Raw genomic sequence first — 22,966 nt, 5'->3', positions numbered from 1 at the left:
CAGTCCTCTTACGCCCCTTTATAAAAACTGCCTGAATTTATCATCAGCATGTATTGCTTTTCCAGTAATTACTAGAAAGATGTAGAAGACAATTTATTTAATAGAAAAATTGCAGACATATTAATGGAATCAAGTTATGAATGTGTATACTATGATCCCAATTCCCTTATGTGTATAAATGTATAAGTAGAAAACTAAAAATATATCAACAGTTTGTATATGTGGATGGCAGAGTATAGGTATTTTTTTTGGAATTAATTTTCTATATTTCCCAGTAGGAGCATTTCTTTTATACTCAGAAACAAAATTTTATTTCACATAATATATTGTTATGCCCCATTTGGCTGCCATATAATAACTAAAGTTATAAATCCTTTGCCTTAAAAGAAAAGGAATAATTTATGATTTGGCCTACAAAAACAAGGTAAATGATGATAGAAATGGGGAGGAGGTGATTATCCAAGTGTCCAATATCAAGGACTTTATCTGAAAAAAATGAACAACACTGGGATTATAGTATATCTCTATGTCATACAATAAATAAAGTTAGAAGAAAGCACTATATTACAAAAAGTTGTTTATAATATACACTAAAAAATAGATTTAACAGAGTGAAAATAAGTCCATGGATGACAGATACATAATATGTTATGTATAAGAGATATGTGGGGACCTATCACTAAACAAATCACAGAAGCCAACTATGCCCAATTGGTAAAATCACCTTAATCCCACTATAGACAGACTATCAGCTGAAGGAGTCACATCAACTTGCTATAATCAACAGCCTTCTACTATCAATTACACAAAAATTGCGAACACTGCTACATATACACTACATAAAAAGTGAACTCACCAAGGCCTCTGACACATCCCTCAAGGCCTTGCGTAGATCTGAGACTAAGAAATACTTCAAATACTTGAGTAGTAATTTCAACTGTTCAAATTAAAAGTTTTCATTTACTCATACCTGACTTTCTTTGAACTGAAACTTTTAACCTATGCTAATTTGCACAACATTAATGGCTTTAAGAGAAGACTAATATTTAACTAGTACAATGTGCAGAAAAGACATTTGAACAGTAAGCTTAAAATGGATGTTATTCATTACTGAAAGTAATGTTATTTTGGAACTAAGTGAACTGCATAGAGTTTTAAATGAAACGTTGAACAATGGAATACTATGCAGAGGTTAACATTTTAATGACTCTACAGAAGTGTAAGAAAATGTTACAGCAACCATCTAGTGAAAACAGAAGATTACTAAAGGATACAAAGATTATGGCTATAGCTAGATGAAAATGGGTGATGGTAAAATTGTGGGTAAATCTACTTCACAAAAAATTTTTGACATTATGGATAAATCGTTGTTTCAACTAAAAAAGATACGGCAATTTTTCTAAGCCTAAATGCCCAGTTTGCTTCTTTTGAGATCCAGATTTTAAGTAAAGAAATAAAGAATAAAATTGAATGCACAGCTGTTTGCTTCTAGGAATACAAACAGGAGGAAATAAACAGGAGGCTAATGTCTGTGACACTGGGCTAACTACTTCATTCCCAGCTGTGTTTTAATTTGTATTACTAAACAGTAACAACCCCTTTTTATGACAGTCAGAGGCTGCGAATTTCCATTTGTGCCCAGCAAAAGTTAAAGGCACGCTAGAAAATACTTGGAGGGATTTCCCTGGTTGCACAGAGGTTAAGAATCCACCTGCCAATGCAGGGGACATGGGTTCGAGCCCTGGTCTGGGAAGATCCCACATGCCACGGAGCAACTGAGCCCGCACGCCACAACTACTGAAACCTGTGCGCCTAGAGCCCGTGCTCTGCAACAAGAGAAGTTGCAGCAATGAGAAGCCCATGCACTGCAACGAAGAGTAGCCCCCGTTCACCGCAACTAGAGAAAGCCCGCACACAGCAACGAAGACACAACGCAGCCAAAAATAATTGATTGATTGATTGATTAATTTAAAAAAAGAGATTACTTGGAATGTTAGCTTCAGTAATTTGTTGTCTGGTTTATATTCTAAGTTGTACAATATCAGTTGAATTACTCAGGAGTTAATTCTAATTTAATGCCATTTAAAATCAGAAATGACAAAAGAGATGCCTCATCACTTACAAGTAACCTAAAATACAAGAAAGATGGGCAAGTTAAAAATCACACCTGATTTGCTGTGGTAAGATAATTAGGGAAATAATAAAGCAAGTCAGTACAGACTCAGGTCATTTAATGCCATGGATCACAACTGCAAATGGCCCTGTTCTCTACCCTTCAAAAACGATACAAGATTTCTACTCTAGCCAGAGAAATCAGGGAGGCAGGGATATGTTCGGATGGAGACAAGGCAACACTACAGCAGGTGAATGTCTTCGTTAGAGCTACTTTAGACACTACTCTCTCTGTTAGTCTCTTTTTTTTTTTTTTTTTTTTTTTTTGCAGTACGCGGGCCTCTCACTGTTGTGGCCTCTCCCGCTGTGGAGCACAGGCTCCGGACGCACAGGCTCAGCGGCCATGGCTCACGGGCCCAGCCGCTGCGCAACATGTGGGATCTTCCCGGACCGGGGTACGAACCCACATCCCCTGCATCGGCAGGCGGACTCCCAACCACTGCACCACCAGGGAAGCCCCCGACTGCCTCTTTTTTGATCTGGTGAATTTTAATCTGATCATCTATTACTTATACTGTAAATGGAAGTTTTACCACAAAACTCAACTGCTAAAAGATCTTCTTGGGTAGGGTACAGCCCCACAACTGCCAATCCATCCCAAGTTTGAATTCCAACTCTGCCAGTTCTTTAAGGTTTGAGGTCCTCATTTTAAGGTTTCTGAATATATAAATGCTCAAAAACCGGTGGACAGGTCCGTAAAATGTATGCAGTAAATGACGTAAGGCAGGTAAAACACTCACCAGAGTACCTGGATGTAGTAAGTGTTCCATAAACAGCAGATATTACATAAAACAAATAGAAAGTTGAAATACAAGTAAAAGTTGTCTCTGATTCAAATAACTGTTTTCTCAAAGTTTGAAAAAACAAAAAGCAAACCAAAATATCCCCTCCCATTATTATCATGCAATGTCTTATCCCTAGCATCTGGCACCATACCTAGCAAACAGTAGGTATTAGATAAATATTATTACATTACTAAATAATAACTATCAAAAACTATTATGAAATTCTGAGAATTTCTAGTTTGGAGACCTTGCCTATTTCACCTCTGCATCCCAGGGCCTGGCAGATTATGTAACATATTCAGTTAATTTCATCTTTTCTCATGAAATTAAAAATTAATTTGAATTCGTAAAACTTCTGACTTGTAATTTAACTCAATGTAAGGGCTTTTGTGTTTGGACTACAACATATGTAAGGGTAACGGCCAAGTCTGTCTGGTTAATTATTCCCAATAGATGCTCAATGTTTGACAGAAATTAAGGGGCTCAAATATTTAAATAAATGCATGAATTTTCACGTTCTGTAAAACAGGGGAACAGAACCATAATTCCTAACCAGAGGTCAGATCAAACAAATGTGTGAGAAGGCTATATTGAAAATATTACTGCTGGGAGTTCTGTTTTAAGAAAAAGTCTTAGACTATGTCAATTATTTATCAATAAAGCTAGAAAAAAGAAAAGAAAAAGTCTTAGAAGCTGATCACCTTAAGGAACTGACAGCAGTGTCATCATTTTAGATCCAAGAAGCATTTACTCTAAATGGCATACTGGATTTTTGGGTGCCTTCTTACCAAGACCGAAAGAAACATAAGAATTCAGTGTCATACATAGTTTCACCAATAACACATGGTTTTTACCTGAGAAACTCCATACAACCAACTTTCTAAAGTAAAGAGCCAGCTTTCCACACTGCTCTATAAAAATCTCCAATTACTTCCTGTTCTGTTTCACAGAAGTTGTAATGACTGGCTTGGCTCCATTCCCTAAAGGAAAGAAAACAAAGCAAGGAAACGCTCCTATCTAACCTTTTGATCCCTCTGCCAATTAGAGAACACGCTGCCAGGGAGGTCCCTGGAATACTAACCTTGAGAGACAATAACTGATATAGGAAACCTCAAAAAGCAAGATTCTAAAATGGAAAGTACTTCCTAATACAAATATGCCTCTCAAAAAGCAAACAAAAGTACTAATTATAAAAATTACCTTCTCTGTACACCTGCCTGTATCAACTACTACAGAGAGGAGGATGGTTCATTCAATGTACACTTTTCAGGAATGTCTCTGAAGATAAAGATCTTCAATCAGAGATGAGTTAGCTTCAGAGAGCCATGTGAGTTGTTTCAGGGCGTATTAGGATATTTGGGTCAGTAGGTGTTATCACACTCAGTGCCACAGAAGCCAGAAACTGTCACAATTTTTCCCCATGTGTTTATTATGAGGATTAGGAGAAGTAATTCTATCTCTGATAGAATCTTGTCACCTAAGTACATGAATCCTTTGCAATCTTGTGTGCAGAGCACTAACAAATTTTAAAGATTAATGATATTGTATGCCCAAGACTATGATTCACTCTTTTAAACTGTTATGTTCTTTTGCGGAAGAAAACATATTCCACTTGATTCTAAGTAGGTTACATCTGAAGTCCAGATACGGGGGATTCCAAAGTTTACTAAAAAATCTACAGATCCTCAAACTGCAGTAATCAGGCAGATGTCTGACTGAAGACTAACAGGACAGTACACAAATGGGATCTGAAGAAAAACTAAGGTTTAAGGATTTAATAAGAAAGAATCTTGCTTTCTTCCATTCCTGGCAGGGGCTCTCTTACTAGATGGAGTTGGGTTCATTATTCAGAAGCATCTCATAAAAAGCATTTTTATTTAATCTCATGATCAAAACAAGTTCAGAACTGTCTGGACTTCCATCTTACCAGGTAAAAAGTTGATAATATAAAAACACACTTCAGTTATTTTACATAGAGCTTCTGAGATCTTCCCAGTATGGGACAACGAGCTTTCAGATAAGTACCAAGAGTTCCTATGCACACCTTTAAAATAATCTGTTTACAGACAGGCAATTCTGTCTACTTGCATACCTCCAGTAGTGTTCCTTCCTGCTTTTCTGACTGGTCCTTTACTGCTTCTCCCCTCTTTGCTTCATTTTCCACTCTATGCTTCAGCCATGCTTGTATGAACCCAGAGGGTTAGCCCAATACTGACATACAAAGAAAGGGGTTTCTCACTCTTACCTGACATTGATTTAAAATCAATATATAATGTTGGGGCATACGAACCCCTCAGGACAAAGCCTATCATTTCTCTGTGCCCACAAAGTACAGACCTTAGAACAGAAGTCACTTGATGTTGCCTGGTGTCCTGATAAAAAATGACATTTTATTTTAAATCACTGAAAGCCAGTATAAATATCAGACTATTAACAGAAGATTCTAGTGTTTAAGTCTAAAAAACACACCAAACACTCTGCTTCCATCCATAACTACAAACAAAAAAAAGTGAAAAGCATTTAACCAACATATTTAACTCCTCCCACTAAACAAAGATCAGTACTCTTCTTTAGAATAACTTCTTCCAAAATTATGAAGGGATTTTACCAGGCTTTTCCTCTAATAACCTCTTACTGAACTTGTGGTGCATACTGAAATCTATCTTTCTTGTAAAGTCAATTACTGAGGGGAAAATTTGTTATCTACTACTGAGTATTTTGGGTCTAATGTAAAAGACAATATATGTATTACCCTTTTAAACACCCCCCTCTAAAAAAAAAAGGCAAAAGTAGAAAGTATAAAAGAGGAAAGCACAAAATAAGAAGGCAGAAATAATTTTAAATATACCAGTAATCACAACAGATATAAACTAAATTGCCAGATTAAAAAAATTTTGTTAAAGCTGGTATGATATATTAAAATCAGACAAATAGGCAAGACCATAAGTGTAAATGGAGGTAGAGGTCAACTCCCCAGGATAAAATGTTGACTTCATTCTGATGACATAGTCTACACTTAACAAAACATAACAATTCTACACTTAAATGCATCCTGATAATGTAATTTCAAAACTTAAAAAAAAAACAAACAGAACTTCACAGAGAAAATGAAAAGTCAACACAACAGTTGAAAATTATTAATATACCTTTCTCAGCAACTGATTCCAATCTCATGCAAACTTTTCCAGGACACAAAAAGTGGAATACCTTCCACCTAATTTTTTGAGGCTAGAACAACCTTGATTTCAAAGCCAGACAATGACAGTACAGAGAGGGAATTTACAAGGCAATTTCACTTATTATCGCAAATGGCAAAGTCCTAAACAAAATATCAACAGGCCCAATGGAGCAATGTGTAAAAGAGAAGGTACATCATGACCAAGTTGGGTTTACTCCAAGAATGATAGGCTGGCTTACCATTAACAAGTGTAGTAAACACAATTCACAGTAATTTGCTGAGTTAGCAAATTAAAAAAAATTCATCTAAATGGATACAGAAAAAATATTTGATAAAATTTAACACTGACTCCTAATAAAACTTCTTACCAAACTAGGAACAGCAGAGATTTTTCTTAACCTAGAAAGAATACCCTCTAAAAATCTTCATTAAATATCATTCTTAATGGTAAAATAAGAAGGAGTTTTTTTTTGCAGTACGCAGGCCTCTCACTGTTGTGGCCTCTCCCGTTGTGGAGCACAGGCTCCGGACGCGCAGGCTCAGCGGCCATGGTTCATGGGCCCAGCCGCTCCGCGGCATGTGGGATCTTCCCGGACCGGGGCACGAACCCGCGTCCTCTGCATCAGCAGGCGGACTCTCAACCACTGCATCACCAGGGAAGCCCCAGAAGCAGTTATTTTTAAGTCAGAGCTGTAGTTGCTTCTATTAATACTTATCATTGTACTGGAGGTACTAACCAGAAACATAAAGAAATACAAAGGGTAAAATGGAAACGGATAAAAGGACTGGAAAGAAAAAAATCTGCCATGACTTACGGAAGATTGATAAACAATTATATATTCATCAAAAGATCCCTTAAAAAAAGTGAAGGCAGGGCTTCCCTGGTGGCACAGTGGTTAAGAATCTGCCTGCCAATGCAGGGGACATGGGTTCGAGCCGTGGTCTGGGAAGATCCCACATGCCATGGAGCAACTAAGCCCATGCGCCACAACTATTGAGCCTGCGCTCTAGAGCCCGCGAGCCACAACTACTGAGCTCACGCACCATAACTACCAAAGCCCGTGCACCTAGAGCCTGTGCTCTGCAAAGAGAAGTTATGGCAATGAGAAGCCCACGCACCACAATGAAGAGTAGCCCCCACTTGCCGCAACTAGAGAAAGCCTGCACGCAGCGATGAAGACCCAACACAGCCAAAAATAAATAAATAAAATAAATAAATTTATCAAAAAAAAAAGTGAAGGCAACAAAAGCACTAATTGGAAAAGATACATGCACCCCAATGTTCATAGCAGCAATAGCAGCATTATTTACAACTGTCAAGATATGAAAGCAACCTAAGTGTTCATCAACAGATGAATGGATAAAGAAGATGTGATTTTATATACATACACACACACACACATACACAATGGAATGCAACTCAGCCATAAAAACAGAATGAAATTCTGTCATTTACAACAACATGGATGGACCTGGAAGGTATTATGCTAAGTGAAATAAGTCAGACAGAAAGACAAGTACTGTATGATATGACTTACATGTGGAATCTAAAAAATAAAACTAGTGAATATAACAAAAAAGAAAACAGATTCAGAGATAGAGAAAAAACTAGTAGTTACCAGTGGTAAGAGGAAAGGGGAGAGGGACAAGATATGTGTAGATTAAGAGATATGAACTATTATGTATAAAAATAAGCTACAAGGATATACTGTACAACACAGGGGATATAGCCAATATTTTATAATAACTATAAAGGGAGTATAACGTTTAAAAAAAGTGAAGGCAAGATACAAACCCAAAGAGTAGATTTGCAAAAGATTACTATCTATGTTTAATAAAGAAAAAAAATTCCTCAAAATCCAAAGAAAAGTAGACAAAAGATATAAGCACATGTCACAGAGGAAGAAACATGAATATACAATGAACCTAATAAAAGATGCTTAATTTCATTAACCTGGGAAATTCAAAGTAAAAGCCATAATTAGGAAACATTTGACAACCACCAGACTGGCAAAAATGTAAAAGTTGGACAATATGAAGTGCTGACAAAGATATGAAGCAATAAGAACCCATATACTGCTGTAGGGAGTACAACAGTACAACCACTTCGGAAAATAATTTAGATTTATTCAAAGAAGTCGAAATGCACCTTACCACCTCGATTATACTCATAGTTATATGTTTAAGAGAAACTTGCAAATGTGCATGAGGAGACATATGATAATGCTCACATAAAGCCATAAAAAAAAGAGCAAACACATGTCCACCAATGGGTAATGTTTATACTGTAGTATAATCATACACTGAACACAGTCATAAAAATGAACCACATCAATTTGGGATGAATCTCACAAATAATTATGTTTAACAAAATAAGCAAATCACATACAGAATGTCTTCACTTTTATGAAGTTATAAGAAGCAGCTGGGGAAATTAAACCATGCATTGTATATGGACTCAAACATATGTGGTTAAAATTTAAAGAAAACCATTGGAATGTTATAAACACTCAGGATGGTGGTTGCCCATGGAGGCAAGGGGTGGGGGAACGACAGAGAAATGGCATCAAGGAGGGGCAAGAGGGGGCTCCAAAGGTCTGAGACATGTTCTCTTTTTAAAGCTGAGTATCTGGTGCAGTGATCAACCATCGTATTTTTCTTTATGTCGGACAAATGTTATACTCATTTGGTATGAATCAAATTTTTCATAATAAAATAAAACACATACTCAAAAAAGAAGTTTAAAAAAGTACTTAGCATCAGACACAAATAGTAGTAAAATAAACATTTGTTTATTGTCTAAACCCACAGTTTAGACAATTTGTTGCTGTGTAATATAAACTCACCTGTATTGCACAAGCAGACAATTTAAATTCTGTAGATTATTTTAACTTGCCTTCCTCGTTTCAATGGAACAAGTCTGACCAAAGGGTTCAAAGGCAAGAAATTAATTACTATTAATTATTCTTTATGTTACAGAGTCCCTATTTATGAGCTTATAGTCAAAAGTTTTTTCCTAAAATTATTGCCAGGTGGTTCTGGGACTTTGTAAAATCTTCCACTACTGTCATTTCTACTTTGTTGCCTATTAGGCAACTTTGTGGTTTAAAGATTATGAAATTCTGCTCTGGTTCACCACACAGTTTGGACTTTCAAAATGACTAACAGCAAAAAGAGACTAAATATTTACATTTAAAATATCTACTTTGATTAATACCTATGTAAAAAACTTTATGACCAAAAAATAGATTAAAATACTAATCTGAAAATCCTAATCCTTGGATTTTAGATGATAAATAGTGCTACACAAATTGATTAAATCATTGTCCTTTAGTATTTGCATATATCATTGTTTCACATTTTTTAATAGTTTACATTTAGAAAATGCCATTTCTAATTTAAAAAGATACTTAAAATATTCTGAAAAACCTAAAATGAAAATACTGAAGTAATAAATGAGAACACATCTGTTTAGAACTCATGTAAACTCCCATGAGTTCCACCTAAAATCCCTCCACACAGGCAGAGCTCAGAACTTCCAGGCTGACCACTACCCTTGGCCAAATGAGTCACGGCCTCTTGTCTGGTTAGTCCCAGGGTCACTTTTCTCTAAGATTCTACTGAAACTAAATCCATCAAGCCTCTCAATGCCCAAGTTCATACCATCTCCAGTCCCTTTCCCAATCCATCCCTTGACCCATTTGCTGGGTCTGTCCAGGCTTTGCTCAGCCTGTCCCTGATTTAGCCGCCACTCCACCTCTGTCTTGTAAAGAAACTTCCTGTGGAAGCGGTGCTCCGTTGTTAGCAAACCTCTCCTCAAAGCATTACCCCCAATATCTTGGCTGTTAAGGACTTTCCCCTAAGGACACCAGCTGTCCTGCTGCACCCTCTCAAACAACAGCTGTCAATTCCCCCCTCCTCAAGGTCCTTCAACCACTTGAGCCATTCATTTCCTTAATCCCAGGACCCCATCGTGCCCATAACCTGGCACATAATCTGAAATTACCAGCACATCAGCGATCGTAGTGCATCAACACAACCCCCAACCTCCAGCATGCACGTCTAACTACTCTCCCTCTGTGGGGTCTCTGGTCTTGGGAGAATCTCTGTTCTTCAGATTCCTTCTTGCTCCACTTCCTTCCTTCCCAGCCTGAAATCCAACAGTCTAACATTTCAACAAATCTACCATACTCTAAACTCTCCTGCTCATCTGTCTTTCATCGCATTCATCTGGAAAAACCCTTGGTGGCTCCAACTCTCCATTTTCTCTGAGCTCCCACTGCCCACGACCCTCCCTAAAGGTTCCATAAACACTTAATGAGTGTCTACAATGTACCAGAGACATAGTACATAACACGCTGTGTTTTAATGAGCTGCGGACTTGCTTAATCACAAAATTTTTATTATAAATATTCAACAAATCTCTATTGAGCATCTCCTAAGGAGAGGAAGGCACTCTTCTAAGCTCTGAGAATTCAGTAGTGAACAGGTCAGAGGAAGTCCCTGCTCTTGGGAAGCTGATAGCTCAGTGAGGGGAGACAAATAACCAAAAAGTATATGAACAAGAATTTGAGCCAGTGCTAAGTACCAGGAGGAAAATAACATGGGAGGTAATATGACAGCAAGTGCCTGGTCGATGGATTCTGGGTATGGTAGGACAAGGGAGGTTATATACTTGAGAGCTTTCTTAAATACACTGAAACCTACAATATCTTCTCCACACCCCACAACTGAGGCACTAGGACCCATTCTGAACCTTAAAATGACAAAGCCCAGGGAGACTATCAAACCAACTAAACACATCATGAAAGGGGGGAAAAAAAAATAACCCTGCTCTACAGGAGTTAGGAACTAACTGATTTAATAAAGAAGAGACTTATACACACAGGTCCACTTAATTTTCTACATAGCTGAAGTGCATGATCAGCAGCGTGACCAGGATCAAGTGTAATCCCCTATTTGAGACAGAGGAACCATGAACTTCAAATGGGTTCAGTAAATTTAGGGGCACATGTTCTATACAGATTACAAAAAGGTTCCAACTTTCCACCTCTCCCTATATCCACAACTTTTGTTTTTCTTGTCTGTTTGTTAATTTTTTTATTAAAGTATAGTTGATTTACAATGTTGTGTTAATTACTGCTGTACAGCAAAGTGACTCAGTTATACATATATACATTCTTTTTCATATTCTTTTCCATTATAGTTTATCACAGGAGATATATATATATATATATATATATATATATATATTTTGTGTGTGGTACGCGGGCCTCTCACTGTTGCGGCCTCTCCCGTTGCAGAGCAGAGGCTCCGGACGCGCAGCTCAGTGGCCATGGCTCACGGGCCTAGCCGCTCCGCAGCATGTGGGATCTTCCCGGACCAGGGCACGAACCTGTGTCCCCTGCATCGGCAGGCGGACTCTCAACCACTGCGCCACCAGGGAAGCCCTATCACAGGATACTGAATATAGTTTCCTGTGCTATACAGTAGGACCTTGTTGTTTATCCATTCCATATATACCAGTTTGCATCTGCTAATCCCAAACTCCCACTCCATCCCTCTCCCCCCGCAACCCCTCCACCTCTGGGCAACCACCAGTCTATTCCCTATGTCCATGGTTCTGTCATAGATAGGTTCACTTGTGTCATATTTTAGGTTCTACATATAAGTGATATCATATGGCATTTATCTTTCTCTTTCTGATTTACTTAGTATGATAATCTCTAGTTGCATCCATGTTGCTGCAAATGGCATTACCTCATTCTTTCTTTATGGCTGAGTAGTAGTTTATTGTATATATATACCACAACTTCTTTATCTATTTGTCTGTCAATGGACATTTAGGTTGTTTCCATGTCTTGGCTATTGTGAATAGTGCTGCTACGAACATAGGGTGCATGTATTTTTGAATTATAGTTTTGTCTGGATATATGCCCAGGAGTGGGATTGCTGGATCATATGGTAGTTCTACTTTTAGTTTTCTGAGGAACCTCCACACTGTTTTCCACAGTGGCTGCACCAACTTACATTCCCACCAACAGTGTGGGAGGGTTCCCTTTTCTCCACACCCTCTCCAGCATCTGTTATTTGTAGACTTTTTAATGATGGCCATTCTGACAGCATTTGCAATGTGATTTTCCAACCTCCCTCAAAAGACGGAGTCTATCTCTCCACTCCTTGAATTCAAGCTGGCCTTGAGACTTTCTTTGGCCAATGGAAAGCAGTGCATGACACTGCCCCAGTTCTGAGCCCAGGCCTCAAGAGACCTGGAGCACTAAGGCTCACTTGCTTGGACACCTGCCTTCACCACAAGAGCAAGCCTGGGCAAGCCTACTGGGAATGAGACCATGGAAGAGAGCCCAGTCATTCCCACCATCTCAGAAAAGACCATCTTAGACCAGCCAAGATCAGCAGAGCCTCCTGCTTGACCCACAGCTGATCTCAGACAAGAATAAATGCAACAGAAACTAGAGGAATTGCCCAGCCAACCCAGGGACCTGTGCTCAGTAATATACAGTGATTATCTTAAGCCTTGGAGTGTGAGGACGGTTTGTTATACAGCAGTAACTGACACAGCAAGATTAATCATATCTATTCAACTTGAATAATCTATTACATTTCTCCTGTAATGTTTTTGAGGAACTGAAGCCAAAAATTGTGAAATATTTTAATCTCAGGGTATTCTGCAAGAAGGCTTTAATAGCAGGCTGGGTAGATACAGAAAGGACGTAGAACCCCATCAAAAGATTTTATTTCTCTTACCAATAATACTGCCTGTTTCCAATTCAGAGTTTCTTTTGCAGCTCCACTGAGAAAGGAACAGCAGCTGGACTGAAAATCATTCACATAAGAATAAAGGGAGGGGCTTCCCTGGTGGTGAGAATCTACCTGCTAATGCAGGGGACACGGGTTCGAGCCCTGGTCTGGGAGGATCCCACATGGCGCGGAGCAACTGGGCCCGTGAGCCACGACTACTGAGCCTGCGCGTCTGGAGCCTGTGCTCCGCAACAAGAGAGGCCACCATAGTGAGAGGCCCGTGCACCGCGATGAAGAGTGACCCCCGCTTGCCACAACTAGAGAAAGCCCTCGCACAGAAACGAAGACGCAACACAGCAAAAATAAATAAATAAATAAATAAATAAACTCCTACCCCCAACATCTTCTTTAAAAAAAAAAAAAAAAGAATAAAGGGGGTGGGGGGTGGGGGCCTGACTTGACATAGTAGAAATCTAGATTATTAGGTAAATGTTCAAAATGGACATGGAATTCCTCTGTGTAAGAAAAAAAAAAAAGTCCTTTTATCATTCTTTTCTGAAATACAGAAATTCCTCAGTGTGAACTATTTCTGAGAAATACATCTATTCTTCCAAATATACAAAGGATTTCGTTTGTTTTTTGCACACTGTCTTCTACCCCTCCAAGAGTTTTAAATAAGTTTTTGAAAGTAGATATAATAAGTAAGCATGCCACCACCCCTTCCCACTCATCTGGGTGAGCATAAAAGGTTTAGTGAGTTGAACTAGACTAGGCCTGTCCTGCTTTCTACCCCATGGGGTTGTTCTGAGAATGAAAGGAGAGGGAAGGAGGGGAGAGTATTCAGAAGGAATGTGACCTCGCCTGGCCCACTGCCCACAGCTCAGTCCCAGCCTACTCAGGCCACTACTGGTCATGGGCCGGCCTGGCCAGCCAGCAGCACGGGCCTGAGAGCGCCTGTTTTCCAGCACCGTTACAGAGCCTGAGTGTCAATACTTGTAAAATATTGTAAAATATGCAATCCCAATTTTCTTATTCTTTTTTATTAATGACAAGGGGTTCAGTTCTTTTATTTCTCCTCCCTCCATCCACTATCTTCTACAGACAATAATAATTTATTTTACAGTTAAATTCATTTATTTTTTAAAAAAATTATAAAACACATTTCTTAAAAACAGCATTATCCACGTTCAAAACTGCCTTTTCATCATCACTCCTGGGTACGCTGTATCATACACCGCCTTCCTCATAATTCAGTTCCACTGCTTACGTGAGAGACCCTACCATTACAATGCCTTGAGTTCTTCACTATCTTGGAGAATATATTCATGCCAGGCCCTGCCTTTTCTCTGCAGCCCTGGACAATAGCTACTTTACTCTTTCAAGAAAGTCTTCCTTAGTGTCACTGGGTATTTCACAAATAAGCTGATTTCTAATTCCTAAATCACAGGGCTTTCTTAAATAGAAACCATTTTAAAAACCAAATATGTCTATTATTAAATGTACATACACCATCAACAACAAAACTTATTGACCATCATGTGTAATAGTTTCTACCTTCAAGAGGTTTAAAATCTGCACACGATGAAGACTTAAAATATTTCTGAACCACAATTAGTAGGCCAGCCATTTTCAACTGTTTTCCTGCATAAATGATCCTGAAGCATGTTGTCTTATATACCCAATGTTATGACCTTGCAAAATAAATACCCAGGTATTTCATATGTACCCCATGTTTTACAGTTTTTCAAAGTTTATTCACATAGATTAACTCACATCATAAGCCTATAAAGTAGGCAAGACAAGGACTACCCTCTCCATTCTACACATGAAGAAACTGGTTCTTAGTGAGAGTAAGCAATTTTCTCCAAGCTGTGTGGTTAATAAAGGTAACGGAGCCAAGGTTTGACCCTTGGCTACTTTCCACTTCACCAGAGTACTCAGTGGCCAGGGGCTTACAGATATGCACACTGTGGTCACAGAACAGAGAGCATGCTCTTCTTGGCCAACCTAACTGGCCTGTAAAGGGCCTAAATCATATTTCGCTCACAAGTCCTGATTTCCTAGGTGAATGCACACTAGACTCTACACTGGGCTGTGGACAGGTTAGCACCCCATTTGGTTTTTCTGGAATAATATTTAATGAGAGTTTATTTACAAATAAAGGAAATCATACCAAAAGACTGAAGATTCACAGTGAAATAAGTTGGTTTTGGTTTTTTTTTTTTTTTACATCTAGGAAGAAGTTTAAAAGAATAATTTCTGCAAAATCATTCAGTCACCATTTATAATAAAGAAAAAATTTAAATCTCAAATTACAGTAGTAGAATAAAATGAATCATGAAATATGTAGAATTTTTTTACAGAATTCCAAGTTTAAACAAAGACTAAATAATATTAACACCTTTTTTTTACATCTTTATTGGAGTATAATTGCTTTCCAATGGTGTGTTAGTTTCTGCTTTGTAACAAAGTGAATCAGTTATACATATACATATGTTCCCATATCTCTTCCCTCTTGCGTCTCCCTCCCTCCCACCCTCCCTATCCCACCCCTCTAGGTGGTCACAAAGCACCGAGCTGATCTCCCTGTGCTATGCTGCTGCTTCCCACTAGCTATCTATTTTACGTTTTGTAGTGTATATATGTCCATGCCACTCTCTCACTTTGTCACAGCTTACCCTTCCCCCTCCCCATATCCTCAAGTCCATTCTCTAGTTGGTCTGTGTCTTTATTCCTGTCTTACCCCTAGGTTCTTCGTGACTTTTTTTTCCCTTAAATTCCATATATCTGTGTCAGCATACGGTATTTGTCTTTCTCTTTCTGACTTACTTCACTCTGTATGACAGACTCTAGGTCCATCCACCTCACTACAAATAACTCAGTTTCGTTTCTTTTTATGGCTGAGTCATATTCCATTGTATATATGTGCCACATCTTCTTTATCCATTCATCTGTTGATGGACATTTGGGTTGCTTCCATGTCCTGGCTATTGTAAATAGAGCTGCAATGAACATTTTGGTACATGACTCTTTTTGAATTATGGTTTTCTCAGGGTATATGCCCAGTAGTGGGATTGCTGGGTCATGTGGTAGTTCTATTTGTAGTTTTTTAAGGAACCTCCATACTGTCCTCCATAGTGGCTATACCAATTCACATTCCCACCAGCAGTGCAAGAGTGTTCCCTTTTCTCCACACCCTCTCCAGCATTTATTGTTTCTAGATTTTTTGATGGTGGCCATTCTGACTGGTGTGAGATGATATCTCATTGTAGTTTTGATTTGCATTTCTCTAATGATTAATGATGTTGAGCATTCTTTCATGTGTTTGTTGGCAGTCTGTATATCTTCTTTGGAGAAATGTCTGTTTAGGTCTTCTGCCCATTTTTGGATTGGGTTGTTTGTTTTTTTGTTATTGAGCTGCATGAGCTGCTTATAAATTTTGGAGATTAATCCTTTGTCAGTTGCTTCATTTGCAAATATTTTCTCCCATTCTGAGGGTTGTCTTTTGGTCTTGTTTATAGTTTCCTTTGCTGTAGCACCCCTATTTACACTTATTTTTAAAACACAATAAAACAGGGAAAAAATAAGCTTTACTAAGATGTAAGACACAGGGGCTTCCCTGGTGGCGCAGTGGTTGAGAGTCCGCCTGCCGATGCAGGTGACACGGGTTCGTGCCCCAGGCCGGGAAGATCCCACATGCCACGGAGCGGCTGGGCCCGTGAGCCATGGCCACTGAGCCTGCATGTCTGGAGCCTGTGCTCCACAACGGGAGAGGCCACAACAGTGAGAGGCCCGCGTACCGCAAAAAAAAAAAAAAAAATGTATGACACAGACTGACAACAATACACATATATAATCTATAAATAAATAGACATATAATGAGAGTATATAACCAAAAACGTTCTACTTATCAGGGTGCACAGCAAAAATACCTTGGAGAGCTCTAATAAGCTAACTGGCTCAGATATCAAAAATACAAAAAAGTACATAATGACATAAATCATTAAGAAAAATAGCAATAGAAAAATAGAAAAAATATATGGAAGAGGCAATTTGTAGAAGAGACTCAAATAGGCAACAAATAGAGGGAAAGATGACAAGCATGGCCAAAACCAACAACGCGCAAATTCAAACAAGATACCATTTTTGTCCATTAGATTACTCAAAACTTAAGGCTGGTAACACCAAGTGCTGGCAAGGATACAGGAGACAATAATCCTACACACTGCCTCATGCGAGGGTAAGATGGTAAAGATTTTTTGGAAGTTGGCCTAACTGCAAACCTAAATAGTAAAACCACAAATTAATCTGAACGTGACTGTCGAAGGGCTCCAACAGTTGCACCAACTCCAATTCCAAAAGGAATTTAGGGGGTGAATGCCCTGTTTTCATTTGGGGCTTTCTGATTCATTATGTAGTTTTGCACAATGTGTCACTTTCTACCACTTTCCTATTTTTTGTGTGTGACTCCATGAACTTAATGAAAAATACTGCTTTTCATTAATCTTATAATTATGCATTTTAATCACTTCAATATTTTCAGACCCTATTTATGGTGTTTAGCACGATTTTACTACGTTTATCAAAAGCTAAAGTACGTATACAGCCTAACTCAGCAATTTCCACATCTATTTTATGAAAACATTTGCATACGGCCACAGTTTATGTATAAGTACGTTCATGACAACATTTTTAGAAACTGAAGAAAAAAATGGAAAAACACTAAATGTCCAACTAAATAATTAATGTCCAGCTAAATAATTAATGAATATTTTGTAGCTACTGAAAGAACGGTGTTGACTTCTAAGTACTAATACTAAAAGATCTAAGGTATTAAATAAAAAGGAAAAGTCAAAGAATTGTACATATAGGACAAGCTCATTTTGGTAAAAATAAATGAATAAATGAATGTATAGGTATGCAAAGAAGGGGGAGGAGGACACACACCAAACTGCTGACATGCACAGAACCTCCTCTGGGAGAGCAGAGCATGGGGTGAGAGGGAAAAGCATAAAAGAGACTCCGCACTACTGTATCAGGAGGAATAGTAACATTTTCCTGTAAGTCTCCCTCAGAATGCCTGTTAGGTACCGGGCCGCACAGCAGGAGGTGAGCAGCGGGAGAGCGAGTGAAGCTTCATCTGCCGCTCCCCATCGCTCCCCATTGCTCCCTGCCGCTCCCCATCGCTCGTGTTACCGCCTGAACCACACCCCAACCCCGTCCGTGGAAAGACTGTCTTCCATGAAAGCGGTCCCTAGTGCCAAAGAGGTTGGGGACCATTGGCATAGGCCATAGTGCCTACTCTTAAATACTGCCACTGATAATACTGGTTAAATCACATGAGTAAATCCAAGCGTCAAGTTCACAACTCAGTCAAGCTCTTAAAATCACACACTCACACATGCAAATACGTATATATGTGAGATTATGTCTCCATCCATCTAGCCATCCACCCACCTATACTCTGACCTTGGGCACTAGTATAGATACTTGCTCCTCATCTATGAACCCTGTTACAGCTTTTTCACTCAGCAATGGGAAAGAGCAGTCCTGGTGTGAAATACGGGTATCTTGCAAACTAATCTAGCACAAGATGCCAATTATTGATATATATATATATATATTTTTGCGGTACGCGGGCCTCTCACTGTTGTGGCCTCTCCCGTTGCGGAGCACAGGCTCCGGACGCGCAGGCTCAGCGGCCATGGCTCACGGGCCCAGCCGCTCCGCGGCACGTGGTCCGGGAAGACCCGGACCGGGGCCTGAACCCGTGTCCCCTGCGTCGGCAGGCGGACCCCCAACCACTGCACCACCAGGGAAGCCCAATTATTGATATCTTATACTACCAGTTGTATTAATTGTCAGTACGAAACCAGGATGAATAAAAGCTTAAGGCTCGCTTTACTCAAGTACTCCAATGTTCTTAAAGTATTTGGGCTTACATGTAAGCTCTTGAATTGCCTTTCATGTTTACGTTTGTGGCTTTATGATATAAATTCAGATATTAAATTAAGGATGGTAAATACACCATTATACCAACCTCCTCACCTAAGCCCTTGCAAACATCATTAACTTGTCACAATACGCTTTCCTACTGATCCAGAAGTTGATCTCCAAATTTTTCCAAACACAGTGCTCCAAAGCGCTATTGCTCATCAATCAGACTTGCAATGCTAGTTGAACCTTATTTACTATTTCTGGTAATCCATTACATCAACGGTCTGCAATGAACCACATCTCCTGGTATTCACAGGCTTGTGTAGTTCTCTCCCACTTTTGATTTTGGCCTTGGTCATGTGACTTGCTTTGACCAACAGGACATGAGCAAGCATAATGCAAGCAGAGGTTTGATAAACGCTTGCACCTAGGGGCTTGTCTTCTTGGAACGTTCCCTCTTAGAAGCCAGCTGTGTTGTTAGCAAGAAACTCTAGATAGACTACTAAGTCATGAGAGGCCATGAGGAGAGAAGACACGGGATATTCCAGCCAAGTTGCAGCTGAATGTATCTGCAGGAGGGCCCTCAGTTATATCACAGGAAATAGAACAGCCTAGCTGAGCCCAGTCAACCCAAAGAAAGGTGAGAAATTATAAATCATTGTTGTTTTAAGCCACTAAGTTTTGGTATAGTTGGTTACGTAGCAACAGATAAAGACCAATCCCTGTTCCAAACTCTCCGAATCACTAATGACAACCCACACAGATTCTCCATCAGTTACCTTCAAATTTCATCTGTCTGGAGTATTTATTGTAGGTATGGAGAAACAGGGGCACTTTTATACACTTCATATACTAAGGGGAGAACATAACTTTGTACAAATCTCTTAGAGGGCAATTTGGCAAAATGTTAAGTAATGAACCCTTTAAAAAGCTCATACCCTATCCCAATAATTCCAAGTCTAGGAAACAGACATGCATATGTTATATAAGGATTTTTCTCACAGCAAAAAGTTGGAAACAACATAGCCATCTAAAAATAGAGGGATGATTAAACTATTATATATTCATAAGATAAAACATCAGTTATTAAAAAATCTTCCATTGAATATATAATGACATAAGGACACACGATATAACTTTAATGAAAACAGCATTCGACACAGTACTAGCAATAAGACCCAAATCTTTAAAAATATTTTTGCATATATACAGAAGTATTAATAGAAATTCTCTCTGCATAATGAGACCAGGTGATTTTATTTTCTCCTTCTTTATACTCTTCAGTTTTTTCCAAATGTTTTACTTCTATAATCAGAAAGAAACACTTAACATTATAAAACAGGTTGGAAAAAAGGACACACACTAAACACAGATTTGGAATCATTCTCTGACATTTCTTTACTAAATTTTTTTTAAATGCCATCATTATTAGATGCATCTATATTCTGTGATAGATTAAAATTTTCAAAATAAAAACTGGAACAGATGAATTTTCAAACAGAGAAAAAAAATTGACACTAAGTTTAACAAGTTACTTTCTCTCCACCATTGCTTTGTATACTATGAAAAATGAGCAAGGAGTAATTCCTTGTTTCTTCTGAAGACTCTGCTATTCTGTCCTATTTTACTAAGTTTTAAATTTTAGGTTAAACAGCTTCATTGTAAATATTTAATAAAATGGGTATTATATGCACCTTCAACCAAGTTCAGCAAAAGCTGATGGAATTCACTCAATATGAAGTCTAAAACTATTTTTCATCTCAGAGGCAAATTCTCTCTTTTGAAGACCATGTCTATTCCAAAGAAATAATATGTGTAAAGAATCTTAGTCACTTGGAAGGGACGGGGGCGGGTGGGGGTGGAAAGCATGTAGAACATCCCTGGGAGGCAATGTAGCAAGCAAGTTGGGGTAGCATTACTCAAGCACTGACACTGTGTGGGAATTATTTTCTGAAGTGGCCAGTGATTTCAGAAGAACCAGAGGGAATCCCTGGCCCACTGTAGCAGAGTGGAGGTTTTGATCACAGTGAGGCTGTACTGTCACTTGTACCAAATTGAAGTTGGTTTCCTCAGTCCCCCTTGCTCAAGGCAGCCAGTATAGGATTGGCTTCTATTGCTTCTTCCTCAGAATTCAACTCTTCCTCTTCATTCTCCAGGGTCCAGGCCTGAACCACCCTGCACGTATCTTCAACTACTTCTTCTTCAACGGAAGGCAGAAAGCATCCTTGAAAATCATTGATAATATCACTTCTTAGGAAGTCTGCAGATGCTCAGGTTCATGGCCTTCCTGGCCTTTAGCACTGTGCACTGTATACAAGGGAGAAGCAGGAGATCTCTGTTCATGCAGCCTTTCACACCCTGACTTCCTACGTGACCAGGCCTTCCTCTCTCATCACACAGTTTCTTGGAAGGCTGGTTGATAATAATCTTGGTTTCAGCCAAGGACAGAAAATTACTGAAGACCAGAGGGCCAGTCTTCACTCCAGCAATGGGCATGTAATACAAGGTGGTCAAAGTCCTTGTCTAAGATTTTTTTTATTGAGGAATAGAGAAGAAACCTTATCTTTTGGGTTAAAAAGCTAAAAGGGTGTAATTTGGGGCCATGGGCAAACATTTTTATGGTTAAGTGGAGAAAAACTTTCTAAAGTGAAAAAAGGTGAGTGAGGAAGGGTCTTGAAGGATTCACTTGTGTCACTCCTGGAACTAATGTGGGAAGAGAGTTTGCTTTTGCTTGTAATAGTTGGCTTTGGGTCACTGACATTTACAACAATATGAATCCTGACTAGATGACAAGTGAGAAGCAGAAAAGTGACCTGGGATGTTCAGATTTGGGCAATGACTTGTTTTTCTTACAATCTGTAATAGGTCTTCATTTCAAACATCTCATTGCCTATTATGTGTCAAGTGCTGGAAACACAAAGATGACATGACACAGTCCCTGCCTTCAAGGAGTTAACAGTCCAGAGGGATTCTCTTGGGTGTTTCTGAAATTACTGGCCACTTCAGAGAATAATTCCCAAACAGCTAGGAGGCTACTTCTAAGTAACCAAGGAATTCTCTGCGTGGCTCTGAAATGTCTGTCACCTGTACCTCGTGAGGACTAATTTCTATTTCTCTCAGGCCTCTCTAGGACCCACTGAGTTCAGTGGTCTACACTTGCTTTACTCATACTAATGATGACAGTATATCTCCCCCATTCTCCAAACCACAGCAGCCTGAACTGTGAACATTTCTAAATGGAAATGGCACGGTCACTGGCAAGGTCTGGGATTCAGCTGTCTCCCAACAGCCCTCACAGGTCCCTGCATTATCTTGGCTTGATCCTGGATCTGGTCCCATAATCAGGCCTCTGAGCAGATCCTATCTGTCTCCTGGAGGAGAATCGCATGAGCCAAACTCGAGAAACAGCTGACTTCCTAATTCATACTGGGACAGATAGATGTCACATAAAGAGAATATTTAAATTTCACAAAGAGCCACATTACAAGGTTTCTGAATAGCATCTTCAACTTCTGAATGAAGTTGAGTGTCATCATCAAAATTCATCAATCAACAAATATTTACTGAGGAACTACTATGAGAAAAGTTTAAGCTGAGGGACTAAAAACACAGCAATGAATGAGCTGCTTTTCATGAAGCTTACCTACCATAAGGAGTGTAGGCAAACAGGTATTAAGCAAGCATTGACTTGATTTTAAAACATGCTTTTTCAATATACTGTTTCTGAATTAAGGATCAAGGGGTTTATTTAATATGGTTATGTCTCTCCCCTCTGAAAAGCTGTTACTATTATTAAATCAATGGCACTGATAATCGCTGGCGGCTTAAAAGAAATATGGGGTTACACAATTAAATATTTAATCATGATCCTGTTAAGTGTTAAAAGGAAATATAAGGAGAGAATCTGATGAGGGAGAGAACTTACACTGGAGGGGCTCCACTAGGCCCCCAAAGTCTCACCTTCACACAACAGTCAGACTGACCCTTTCAAAGGGCGAAGCCAGACCACGCATCTCCTCCTCTGCTCAGACCTGCGACGGCTCCACATCTCCCCGTGTAACAGCCAATTACATCAACCAAGGAGGCCGCCACGCAGCTGGGCTCTTCCTTCTCTGATTCCACTGTCTTTTTCTCC

At 39.1% G+C, this 22,966-nt stretch overlaps 1 protein-coding gene across 19 annotated transcripts in view; it reads right to left on the bottom strand.

The window, feature by feature from the left end:
- The window catches only part of PLEKHA5 (pleckstrin homology domain containing A5), a 242,584-nt gene that overhangs the window by 208,643 nt on the left and 10,975 nt on the right, over nt 1–22,966 (bottom strand). The window contains exon 4 of one of the 19 annotated variants that reach the window (XM_067695835.1): nt 18,744–21,138. The exons of the other annotated variants lie outside the window; for them this stretch is intronic. Within the exon in view, the coding sequence (XP_067551936.1) occupies nt 21,126–21,138 (13 nt within the window). The 3' untranslated portion in view covers nt 18,744–21,125. Of the gene's footprint in view, nt 1–18,743; nt 21,139–22,966 lie in introns of those variants that run through there. 19 annotated transcript variants of the gene reach the window in all.

Source organism: Pseudorca crassidens, chromosome 11 (genome assembly GCF_039906515.1).
Source record: "Pseudorca crassidens isolate mPseCra1 chromosome 11, mPseCra1.hap1, whole genome shotgun sequence".
NCBI classification, from domain to species: Eukaryota; Metazoa; Chordata; class Mammalia; order Artiodactyla; family Delphinidae; genus Pseudorca; species Pseudorca crassidens.
Note: the sequence above shows the minus strand (reverse complement) of the source record. Positions and strands in the feature narration are given on the sequence as shown.